This window comes from Ipomoea nil, unplaced genomic scaffold (assembly GCF_001879475.1).
Source record: "Ipomoea nil cultivar Tokyo-kokei standard unplaced genomic scaffold, Asagao_1.1 scaffold0805, whole genome shotgun sequence".
NCBI classification, from domain to species: domain Eukaryota; kingdom Viridiplantae; phylum Streptophyta; class Magnoliopsida; order Solanales; family Convolvulaceae; genus Ipomoea; species Ipomoea nil.
Genome location: NW_017617233.1, coordinates 2,072,632 through 2,085,262, shown reverse-complemented (window position 1 = coordinate 2,085,262; position 12,631 = coordinate 2,072,632). Strand labels below are relative to the sequence as shown.

Below are 12,631 nucleotides of genomic sequence, written 5' to 3'. Positions count from 1 at the left end.
TATATATACAAGATATATAATCTTATTTGTGTAATTGTGTCGTAAGTTTTTGATAAATCATTTACATTATCCGCTGGATACTTCTAGGATTAAGGTCAAGAGGATTTGATGGTTTTTTTTTTTTTTTTTTTTTTTTTTTTTTTTTTTTTTTTTTAGTGGTAAGGAAAATTTGTAATCATTATTTAAAAATGTGCATTGGGTAGAAAATGAGGCTATGTAAATTAAATCAAATCCACATTTTTTTGGATGAAGGGATAAACATGCATATGCAACAACAAGATCTTTCGCAATCATTACTTGGGAATGTGTAATGGGTACACCCCTTAATTAGGAGAGGTAAATTGTACTGCACTAAGACTCGATCAAGAGGGTGTTGACAAGAATCGAATTCGTGATCTTCTAGTTCAAAAATTATGTTCCTCCCATTCAACCACTTTTTTTGAGACCAAAAGTTTGCGTGTATGGCCGTATCAACATATTCAACGCTACAACAAGAAGTGTGATGGTTTTGTTGCGACCAGGTCTACCATAAACCAGGTATATGAATATAAAACACGGGTAGAAAAGTACTAATTTTATTGCCAGGGCGTGAGACCCAATAAAATAAGTACAAAGCCCAAGAGACCAGCCCAAAGAATAAATAAACGAGCTATGGAACTAAAATATATTAGCAACAGGACTCAAACCCTAATATACCAACAAGAGGGAGAAGACCAAACCACTTGACCAAAGGAATATCTATGTCTATGAGGTGTGTCTTATACGAATCAAACCCCCTCCCCCCGGTTTATACTGTTACCCAGCCTCCAGATGCTGTCCACGTGTACGTCATCCCTAAGAACCAACCTTCGCCAACTACGTGCCCCATGTCGCCCAACCTCCAACCTCGTCTCCATGCCTACCGTCGTGTCACCTGCCTTCCTGCTTGCCTCCATGCCATGCAACCAGCACCCCGCAATGCCACGTCTTGCCATGACGCCATGTGACCACCCACCAGCATTCATGCCATGTCTCTGCTTGCATCAATACGTCTTCACCATCCTAGCCACACGCATGTACACCTTCAATACTGCGTCCCCCTTCCGGTGGGGCGCCGTCGCCACACCACGGGACACCCTAGGCCCGCCGGGAGCGCCATGGGCGGAGGTGCATGGTCGGCGGGCCAGGCGGCCACTGGCGAATCATCGATCGGTCGTGGGAGGGTTAGTAAAGTTGCCCGCCCGAGGAAAGTGAATAAATATAAGAATCATCGCCTCAGTGCACATGAGATGGAGTGGCCTGGTGGTCAGGATTGCGGGTTCAATTGTCGTTGGCAGCATCCTCCTTTTTATTTTCCCTTAAGCCCTGGTTACTGCTGCGTTCAGCCAGCCTGCCAGTGGGGCGCCACCGGTCCCGCGGGACTTACCCCACAACCGCCGGCCCCGCCCCGCCATGGGGATTCCGATGGACCACCCTGTCAGTCAGTAGCCGACAACGGGCGATTTTTCCGGACGAACTCTTTCTCTCTCCTCTTTTATATTTTTTTTTGGACTACCATGCATTCTTAACCCAACAAAATATACGCCAATTAACCTCTTTCCTTCATCACCCAATTTGGATCAAGTCTTAAATCCCATGTCCCCATCAAAGTGAGTACTACCACCAACCAACTAATCGCACTGTAATAAATAAGGGAACACTATAAATCTTGTTATTTTCGGATTTAAGTCTCCAGAACCGCACGAGGAAGTTAGGACCAATCTTATCCCACAATAAAGAATCATCTGCTTCTTCTTCGGTTTTTTTTTTTTTTTAAAATAATTTTTATAACCTCTGCTTCTTAGTTACTTCTTTCCTTTTGGGTTTCTTTATTGAACTTACCTAAACAATTTAATTTCAGTATTTTGAGCAGCTTAATCAAATTGCTTACCAAACATTAAATTTACAGGATTGAACTCTAATCGTGAGATATTAACTCTTTAAATTGTAACAGATAGAGAAAGTATAAAACAGATACTACTTGAGTCAATAGTAGTAATAAAAAAAAAAATTATAAACTATTAAATTTGGCTCTTGGTGAAGCTATTTAGTAGCATTTTTTGTTTGAGCATGTCAACTATAGATAATTTAAACTAATTTGTCATCCTTTACCATATTGTGATCCTTTACCAGTAAAAATCACAACCCCTATGTTTAAGTAGTAAATTTTTTTTTTTTTCTTTTCGAGAATTGTATGAATTAGGAACGCATCACTATGTTTCTTTCTAAAAATAAAAAAGTTTATTTGCTTTGATATAGGATCGTATCTCAAGTTACCGTTTATGCATCTTAAGCTTTCACGCTATCTTCATTTTTTCAGCAGACGTATGCAATAAGCAATTCACCATGCATGTGGCATATGTAATACTAATTTTTTAAAATGAGGCTACATAAATTAAATCAAATAATCCATTTACTTTTTTTTTTTTCCTACTTGTTTGATTAACTGCTTACCTAATCATCCATACCTTCACCTAACAATCTCCTTCTAATATTTGTTTTAATTTGTAACTGCAAGTGGATAAAACGTTTATTATTACATTAAAAGTTATAATAAGTAATAAAATATTACGTTTCAATAACAAGATGATATATTTAACACTTTTACCTAATACGTTTACCGTGTTAATAACGATATACAAAACAATATAAATGGTAAATAGTTGTCCAGAAAGAGACACTGCAACTAATACGAAAACTAAGATGTTTTCAATTCATTATTTTAATGACGATTCACTTCACTCCTACTCCGAGACGGTTTACCAATTTCAAAAATGGAACACACTAATCATTTTCATCTATAATTTCACAAGAAACGTTTAAACTATAAGGATGCAAATTAAAATTATTTTAGGTATTGAAGACCTTTCTAAAATTGATATCTATTTGAAGTATTCGTCTTATCTCATATGTTTTTTCCTGAAATAGAGGGCTTTTTATCTGATCACTTGTGATTTTTAGTTGTTGCTAGGTGGCGACTCGGAAAGTCGAGTCTATCTAACATCTTACCATCGAAACACAACACTGACTGCTATGCAAGTATAAGAAAATAAAGTCGCGCTTTCAACATTATTAGCTTTAGCTTTTGACATAATGATAAGTGCTTGATCTTGTATCAGAGTAGCATGTTGTGCAATTGATGAGGCAAATCCTATTGAAAGTATGATGTGTAGTTGAGGCTAGCAAGTGTTGGGAGGATTGTTGGACGGCTCGGAGAGTCGAGTCAAGCATCCTGCCATTGAAACGTGGCGCTGATTGCTACACAAATATAAATAAATAAAATTGCGGGCACATTGGCTACTAGCTATAACTTTTGGCATAGTAGTAAGTGCTTGATCCTTATAGTTACAAATTTACAATGCATGTTTATTATTTAATTTATATGTATTATGCTTAACACACATCCTTACGTATGCATGTCGATTACTTTTTAATGGGTTAAGCAATATGTGGATACATAATCTCTTTTATCAGGTGATGCAAAGATTTGATTGAATTTCAATATTAAATTGAAAGATTTGTAATGTTTTAATTAAAAGTCTTATCCGATAGTTAGACTATACATTTATTATTATATATATTTTGCTCAATGTTGACAAGTCATTAGTTAAGATTTTTGAGGCAAGAAGAGCTGGCAAGAAATGAATCTGCGAAATAATAAAATAACAAGAAAATGAAATGAAATGGAGTAGATATCTCAACACAATTTGATATGCATAGTTTGCAGATGTTATAAAGCTTCACATATTGCCATATTGGTGACGTATAGTATTCAAAGTCCAATAATCTAATAAATAATTTTTTAGAAAATGACTTTTTTCTTTTAAATTTCAAATTGAGGACAAATAGTCAACCAAAATATTTAATTATATACTCCATTTATCTATTATTCATTTGTACCATTTTATTTGTCATCTTTACTATTTATTGTCAATTTAACTCAGCTCTCTTCAGTTATTTTCTTATAATTTTTTTATTGGTTTTTAATAATACTTTTCATCTAGTGTCTAAATATATATTTATATATACTAATACTAATTGTTTTACTAGTAGTTAGAGGATTTGATCTATTTGACACTTATTCCTAAATCTCACACTATGTATTTGATGTTTTATTCAAAGTTCTCGTTCCACACTTCTACATTTACTTTTTGTTGTTTATATCAATAATAAAAATATGTGTAAAATTTAAGGTAAAACTAGTAAAGTGTCATGGCATGATGGGTCAAATTAGTCATCTTGGTGTATATAGAATTAAGAATAATATTGATTGCATTTATAATTTTTGGACTAATTTAGTCTGTATATATAGGATTTGGATCAGATTAGAAATCGGTGGTAGGAAAGAACTAAGAATCAATTAGAGTTGTTGATTGAAAAGATTTAACAACTTTAAAGCAAGGACGGAGGAAAAAACATAGTAGAACTGTCGTAAATAATTTAAATTTTAAGTGCAAATAGTAACACCATAGAGTAGACTTAGTAACATAAGAAACATTTTTGTTTTATCAGCAATCGTACGTATTCGAATAAGCAGCCATGTACGATAGTCATTCGAATGAGTTATCGTCGAAAACACCCTTCAATTGTTATTATGTCATGTATTATATATCTACCAACTACCAATTAATTGATTTATATAAATGCAAGAAGCCAAGTTGAATATTATTACTAAGATATGGCACTTTAGAAGAAAGCAAGTATTATAGACACCTTGCCTACTTTAATATAATTGAACTTCTACACGTAAATCAATTGCACCAATTCATAAAGAAAATGACAACTATATATATATATATATATATATATATATATATATATATATATAGGATAAACCCTAATATTAAAAGTGAAACACTTAACCAAATAAAAAACTAAACTATCAACTGTAAAAGTATAACCATAATTGCATTACACTTTAAACCTAGCCAAAATACATGTGTAGAATTACAAAGTGCATTGTATATTATTGAAAAATGTACTTCTAAAATTGAAAATAATATCAAAATTTCATCACAATTTTCCTCCATCATTGCTTTAGAACCATTAAATTTGATTAGGTGGACGACGAAGATTGTGCTTTGGTTTTCTCCCTCAAACAACTTCTTATATATAATGATGAACACACATGCTTACAATGTTTTATTTATTTTATGTTTAGGGCGTAGTCCAATTTTAAAATTAGTGATGTCAATTTAATTAATTTAACATAATTTTATAACATATACAAATTCAAACATGAAAATTCTTATCAACAAAGGGGGTGTTTGGTAAATAGCTGTTAGCTGATTGAGTTAGTGAGTTTGACTAGTTGATAATAATAGCTGATTGTAGAAAGATGTTTGGTAAATTAGCTGTTAGTTGATAGCTGATTACATGCAAAATAAATTTTTCAAAAAGCTGTTTTGAACAACTTTTAAAATTTTGGCGTTTTTGAGCAATGAGCTATTACAAATAACTAATCAAATACTCAATATTGATTGTTTAACCAATTCAAACAGCTAATAGTGATCAAACAAGCTAAAATTGACTAATAAGCTAACTATATTACCAAATAGGACCAAAGTGTTTATTTTACAACGGTTCACAACATATTTTCATCATATTTTAAAAATGTTGCATAAATTTTTCTTTATAAACATTTTGAAAGACATCTTTTCAAATAAAGAATAAAACCAAATATATAAACGTTCGTCAATATCTCTCATTTGATTGTGTTTGTTCTTCAAAATCTTCATGATTGAAAAAAACCCTCTCAAACACTTTGTAATTTTCACAAGTAATATAAAAATTAATGAATAGACAAGTAATAATATAATTTTTGCATAACTGATGTGATAAGTGTAGCATATGACTATACGAAAACAGATATGTAAGCATATGCTTCAACTCTTCAAGTCTTCAACAATGCTCATTTGACTAAATTGGATCACCATGCCATAAATCCTAATAACATACATTATATTTCAACTTATTCAATACGTATCAATTAATTAATTTAATTAAAGTGAATAATCAGTCCATATATCCTATATAAATAAGTATCAACTACTTAGACTCCTGCATGTTTCTTTGCTTCATGTCTTCATATTGCACACAAAACTCCATCATCTCTCTATCCTCACCTCGCCCCCTGTAGAGTGGACGGAAATCGTGAACCTTTCAACTTTGATTCCCAACCTCTTTTGCTTCGCCGTCCCATACAATTACGAATTACGGTAATTTTATTGATGTCCACAATTTTATCTAATTTATATTTTTATACTTGTGATTTTAAAATTGAGTTATAAGTGGAGATATCTGACCCCACAAAATCCCCACAGGATGGGTATGGGTTCCACCCGCCTAATTGTTATCCCTAAATATTACTAAGTAGTATTCTATTGCTCTATTTTTAATTTGGAGAAGCAAATTAAATAATGATTTGATATGGTGCAGAGAGTGGTTGTTACTTGTTATTGGGCTTAGCTATAATTCTATAAAGTGTGCATGAAGCTAGAGAAAACTTCAAGGACAACTTCAATCATCACTTGTGCTATGGCCTCCATAGACTATTTTGAAATTTTTGTGGCATTTTTTTGCCTTGTAATTTGGATAATTTTGCGAGACGGATATAGGCGACCATTAAAGGTGCCATTGTTTGGGATGTTACCAAGCCTTTTCTTGCATGTTCGCAAGATTCACGACCGGTGTGCGGCGGTTTTGTCGCTGCATGGCGGCACTTTCTTGCTCAAAGGCCCATGGTTTACCAACCTGGACATTCTTATCACGGTGGATCCTGCAAATGTTCACTATATAATGTCTGGAAATTTTGAGAATTTCCCAAAGGGGAAAGAGTTCAAGAAGATCTTTGATGTGTTGGGTGATGGGATTTTCAATTCGGATCTGGATCTGTGGAAGAACCAGAGAAAGCTTGCCAGGGCTTTGATCATTCACCAGAGGTTTAATTCCTGTCCTGTATCTATTATAATAATTAATTGTTAATTGTCTGCTTATAATAGTTGTTGCAACATCAGTTTCAATTCAACTCATATCTGTTCTTCTGAAAGTTTATGGAAGTGTTTGGTAAATGGGTGTTAGCTGATTGCGTTAGTAGGTTTGACTAGTCGATAGCATTGACTGATTGCAGAAAAAATATTTTGATAAATTAGCTATTAGCTGATTACATACAAATGACTTTCTCAAAAAGCTGGTGGAAAAAATAACTTTTTGAAATTTAGCATTTTGAAGCAATAAGTTATTACAAAAAGCTAGTGGTCAAATAAGTCAAAATTGACGGGCTAACTATTTTACCAAATGGGCCTATATATACTTAAATTTTGTACAGGTTTCACAGGTATTTGGTGAGGACAAGCTGGAATAAGGTGGAGAAAGGGCTGATCCCGGTTCTTGAATTCGCGGCGGGGGAGCGCGGCGGCGTTGTGGATTTGCAGGATGTTTTCCAGCGGTTTACGTTTGACACGACATGCACGCTTGTTACGGGCTACGACCCAGGATGTCTGTCCGTGGATTTCCCCGACGTTCCGTTCTCGAAAGCCATGGATGACGCCGAGGAAGTTCTGTTCATCCGGCATTTGCTCCCGGAGAGCCTCTGGAAACTTCAGCAGTGGCTGGGAATCGGGCCGGAGAAAAAATTGAGCCGAGCTTGCGAGATTCTCGACCAAGTTATCGGCAAGTACATAACAATGAAACGCCAGGAACTAATCCTGACCTACAAAAACCAAAATCCCGATAATGATATAAACGACGAAAACGGATTCGATCTTTTAACGTCGTACATTAACAACAACGACGGCGAAACAACGATGGGGCTAAAATTCGACGACAAGTTCCTAAGAGACACGATTCTGAATCTCATGATCGCCGGCCGCGACACCACCAGCTCCGCCCTTACATGGTTCATCTGGCTGGTTTCAACCCACCCGGAGGTAGAGAATGTTAAGCTTATATGTGCCTAATATTATAGGAGTAAAACTAGTGCAAGATCAGGGGTTTCAATTCATGAGACGGGTTGGTTTGATTAATGGATCAGATCTTTGACTTCATTAATTAAAGATTTTATCCGTGTTTGAGACACGTGATATGGCCTCACCCAAATTTTTGCCATATTATATTTAGTTAATTATTTATCAATTTTATTTACGTTCCTGTAAACCAGCTTAGTTGTAACCTGTTAATTCTCCTCCTCTCTTGCACACTATTTATACTGTGTTATTCTTTCTTCTTAGGTGGAGAAAAACATAAGAGACGAACTTTTGACCGCCGTGAACTCCGGTGAAGACCCCAAGAAATTCCGGCTTTTCAAAGCAGAAGAGCTGAAAAACCTCGTCTATCTCCACGCCGCCCTCTGCGAATCCTTAAGGCTATACCCACCGGTCCCATTCCAACACAAATCGCCGCTCCAGACAGATATTCTCCCCAGCGGACACAAAGTGAGTCCCGATACGAGGTTAATGTTTTCCTTGTACGCCATGGGGAGAATGCAGTTTATATGGGGGAAAGACGCGAAGGAGTTCAAGCCGGAGAGATGGATTAATTGGGAGCGTGGCGCCGTGAAACATGAGCCGTCGTACAAGTTCTTGGCGTTCAACGCCGGGCCGAGGACTTGTCTGGGCAAAGAAGTGGCGTTTACCCAGATGAAGGCCGTGGCGGCCGCCATTATCCATAACTATCATGTTCGCGCCGTCAAAAACCATGATGCTTCTCCTAATGTCTCCATAATTCTCTACATGAAACATGGTCTCAAGGTTCGTGTCCAAAGAAGATGGACTTGATCCCGCCCATTTCTTGTTCTTAATAATCTAAGATATGATGTCTCCGTACGAGGTGTGTAATTTGCTTAGCTTGAATTTGTTTGAAGTTGTGCCGCGTGCATGAACAGTTTCAGAACACTACTAAAACTGAAACGAACTGTGTATTCCTGTAATAACAACAAAGAAAATGTTATGTGTATTCTCATTTTTTACTCTTAGCTCTTACTTCTGCACACAAAATTTTAATGTAGACACTTGTATTGGGACCCACCACCCACATGAAAAAAAATAGGTTACTTATCAGAGCTTGCCACATCAGAGAGTAAGATTACGGGAGTACATATAGTATAAATCTAACAACAATTACATTTACTATTCAAAATTTTACAGTTTAGTACTGTCATATTTTATTGAAAAATACTACTTAGCTTCGACTCTCAACTTATACTCATCACTCAAAAGTGGGAAGCTTACGTAAGACAGCTCTGAGCCACTACTTTGTGAACATGTCGTAAAAGACGCTGATTCACGTAGTTCCTAATAGCGAACACGCGTCGTTTCCCTGCTCCCCCTAATGAACACCCAAGTCTACCAGTAACTATCCTCTTATTACACCTGACATATCAAATGAAACAAGAAATCAACGGTAGGTAACTAAGTGTTATAGTGTTGGACGGAGGCTTGGAGGGTCAAGTCTAGCATCCTGTCATGGAAATGTAAACGTAAAGTTGACTATTATACAAATATATATAAGGAAATAAAGTTACGCTACATTTTTGCTACTAGATATACATATTGGCGTAGTGGTAAAGACTTGGTATAAGAATGGTATTAGACAAAGAAATGTATTTACGCAAATATAAGAAAATAAAATTGGATCTTCATTATTAAACTTTTGGGGCAGTGATAAGCTGATATATAGATGGTGTGTTTTTCCCCAGTCATATATGGTAATAATTGGCTAATACTCATTCTACTTGCAAGAAATGTATTGTTACTGCTTTCTGAGCAAGGTGGTGATAGAGATTTCTTTAATTTTCTAACTTTGTCTTGCTTTCACAAGTACCTGACTTTGAGAAGTTAAGTCATTAATAATTATCTTAAGATTTCTTAGACAAGAAAAGTTTATTACTACAAGAAATGGAACAGCAAAATAATGAAATGAAATGGAGAAGATATCTATCTGAACTATGAATGCCCTGATATAATGGGTCAACAAAATTTGATATGTATAATTTGCACATAATAAGCTAATAAATTTTGTTTTTAGAAAATCATATTTTTTTCCCAATTATGAATAAATAATAGTTAATGCATTCCCTCAATTATATATTTATATGTGTTATTATTTTTTGTCTTTAAATGGTTAGAATGGTAGCTTAATTAATTAGCAACAAAAACAAGTGGCAGTCATAAAATAAACTAGGAAGTACGACGACGTTTGAAGGCAGGTCACTTGGTTCAATTCACTTAGAGCGACCTTGTGTCTACGTGTCCCACTAGATTTTCAGATTTTTGGCAAATAATTGTTAGCAGATTGAGTTAACGGGTTTGACTAATTGATAATATTAACTAGTTGTAAAAAGATATTTAATAAACTAGCAGATAGCTGATAGCTAAGTACATACAAAATGACATTTAAGGATATAATTTATTTTCTCAAAAAACTTATCGAAAAAACTGTTTTGAGCATTTTGGAGCAATAAATTGTTACAAAAAGTTGATTAACCAAACACTCATATCGACTGTTTAACCAAGTCAAACAAGTCAAAATTGACTGATAAATTAACTATATTAGCAAACAGAGTATATTACACAATTCAAACACTTTTAAAAGTTGATTTGTATTTATTCCACACCTACATCCATTTCTAATATGGGATAAAGGTGACTTAAAAGACTCCCTAATAAACTCCATTTTTTTCAACTTAATGGATACATTTTTTAGAATTAATTTCATTTGCCTATTGTTCATTTTGAGCGTATAATATATCAAAATTCATCATTTCAACTAAAAAAATCCAAATCTAATAACAAACACTTTATTCACACAGATTAGTATTATATTTTGAAATATAAATATTACACTCCAATATTGATCCAACCCGACTTGCAAAAATAGAAAAAAAAAAGAAAAAAAGAAAAAAAATGATCTGTGAGACGGTCTCACACAAGTGTGATCATATTGGGTCATGACCCTTTTTTAAAAAATTGAATTGTATTTATATTGGTGCAAACTTACATCCATTTTCAATGTTGACGGTAGTTACATTACTCAAATTAAAAGCCTTCCAAAACACTATTTTTCTCAACTCAATAGGTCCATTTTGATAATCAATTTTTAATTCACCATTATCGATTTTGAGCGTATAATAATATATCAATAAATGCATTATCTAAACTAGAAGAATTCAAATTCACTTTGAATTTATCTAAATAAAAAATGGTCTTACTCAAATTAAACCTCAAAATGATTACTTAAAATGTCATTTTATGTTAATCTTTCAATAGTAGTATTCTAAAATTAAATCTCATTGTAGTTTTTTGACCGCTAAAATTACAAGACCATTATGAGAAATCTACGCTAATTTCACCTAAAGCGCACTTTCAGATAGTGACCGTGAACTTTTTCTTAAATAAAATGATAAGACATGCTTCCAAATCAAGCCCAAATTTTGAATAGTATTTTGCACCATGTTAAACCACATAAAGCCCATGATAGAGTATATCTTCCAGTCCAATTTGATGATGAGCCTAGCTTGATTATCACAATTCTTTTGTAATTTAATTTTAGGGGTGATGGTTTCACATTAATTAATTGGCCCTATATAAACTAGACAAAAATAGTGAATTGAGAATAAGACAGACTTTCTATTGAGACTTGAGAGTTAATTTCATTTTTGATACTATATATATATATATATATATATATATATATATATATATATATATATATATATATATATATAGAGGCAATGATAGTTCACTTTAAGTCATTTTGATCAGAATATCCACTTTTGGTCTTACTATTATGATTTTTTATCAACAAAATAGTTTAAATATCGTTAAATACAAATTTATTTTGGTCTTTAATTATGATTTTTTTTAAAGAATAAACATAAAAAATAGAGTGATTCAACATACTTTGTATAAAAAAAAAAAAAGATTGAAATATCTTTGTACTTAACAACATTTTGACAATTTTGTTGATGGAGGAATAAAAATGGTCATGCTACAATAATACTAGGACCAAATGAGAATGTTCTAATAAAAAAGGACTAAAAGTAGACTGTCAACTATAAATCTAAGTCTTTCCATCTTCATTTTCCAACTCAAATAGGTCTAAGAATCAATTTCTCATTCACCCATAATTCGTTTTAAGCGTACAATATATTGATTCCTTCTTTTCACTAGGGAGAACATGAATCTACTTTGACCCAATTTAAATTCAAAGTGAAGCTCAAATATATTTGTACCACAATAGTCACGTAAAATATCATGTTATGCTATTTTTTTTCAACATTGAGTACTATGTGATTAAGAGCTCGGTTGACTAGGGTATACTAGTTTTTTTTTTTTTTTTTTTTTTTTTGGGGGGGGGGGGGGGGGGGGGGGGGGGAATGTGTATACTAGTTGAAAAGCTCTGATCAATTTACAAGATTAAACTAATACGAATTGAGATATGAATTAGATGATCTAAGTTGACAAAGATTTTATTTATACTAAAGTCTATAGTTAGTGTCATGATGGCTTGTGACAAACTCTAAGTACCCTACGTAAAGTAGTCACTATTATAAGTACATAAAGTCATTATATTACTATAGGTTCATAAAGTAATTAAATGTTGTACATTTATAAAA

General features: G+C 33.7%; 1 protein-coding gene across 3 annotated transcripts; it reads left to right on the top strand.

The window, feature by feature from the left end:
- The first annotated feature begins 6,094 nt into the window (after positions 1-6,094).
- LOC109177956 (alkane hydroxylase MAH1-like) lies at positions 6,095-8,989 on the top strand. Of its 3 annotated transcripts, none has more exons than XM_019327473.1 (4): positions 6,095-6,112; positions 6,456-6,959; positions 7,346-7,946; positions 8,247-8,989. In XM_019327473.1, the coding sequence occupies exons 2-4, from the start codon at positions 6,508-6,510 to the stop codon at positions 8,790-8,792; spliced, it is 1,599 nt and encodes a 532-aa protein (XP_019183018.1). In that variant the 5' UTR covers positions 6,095-6,112; positions 6,456-6,507; the 3' UTR covers positions 8,793-8,989. The 3 variants fall into 3 exon arrangements, with proteins under 3 accessions (XP_019183018.1, XP_019183017.1, XP_019183016.1); XM_019327472.1 differs by lacking the exon at positions 6,095-6,112 and adding an exon at positions 6,219-6,236 and having other exon boundaries at positions 6,457-6,959; XM_019327471.1 differs by lacking the exon at positions 6,095-6,112 and having other exon boundaries at positions 6,371-6,959.
- Positions 8,990-12,631: the final 3,642 nt, after the last annotated feature.

Bases quoted from the DNA above. Each gene is read 5' to 3' on its own strand.
- LOC109177956 (XM_019327473.1), top strand. From the start codon at position 6,508: ATGAAGCTAGAGAAAACTTCAAGGACAACTTCAATCATCACTTGTGCT. The intron at 6,960-7,345 runs GTTTAATTCCTG...AATTTTGTACAG, and splicing joins GCTTTGATCATTCACCAGAG to GTTTCACAGGTATTTGGTGA. The intron at 7,947-8,246 runs GTAGAGAATGTT...CTTTCTTCTTAG, and splicing joins TGGTTTCAACCCACCCGGAG to GTGGAGAAAAACATAAGAGA.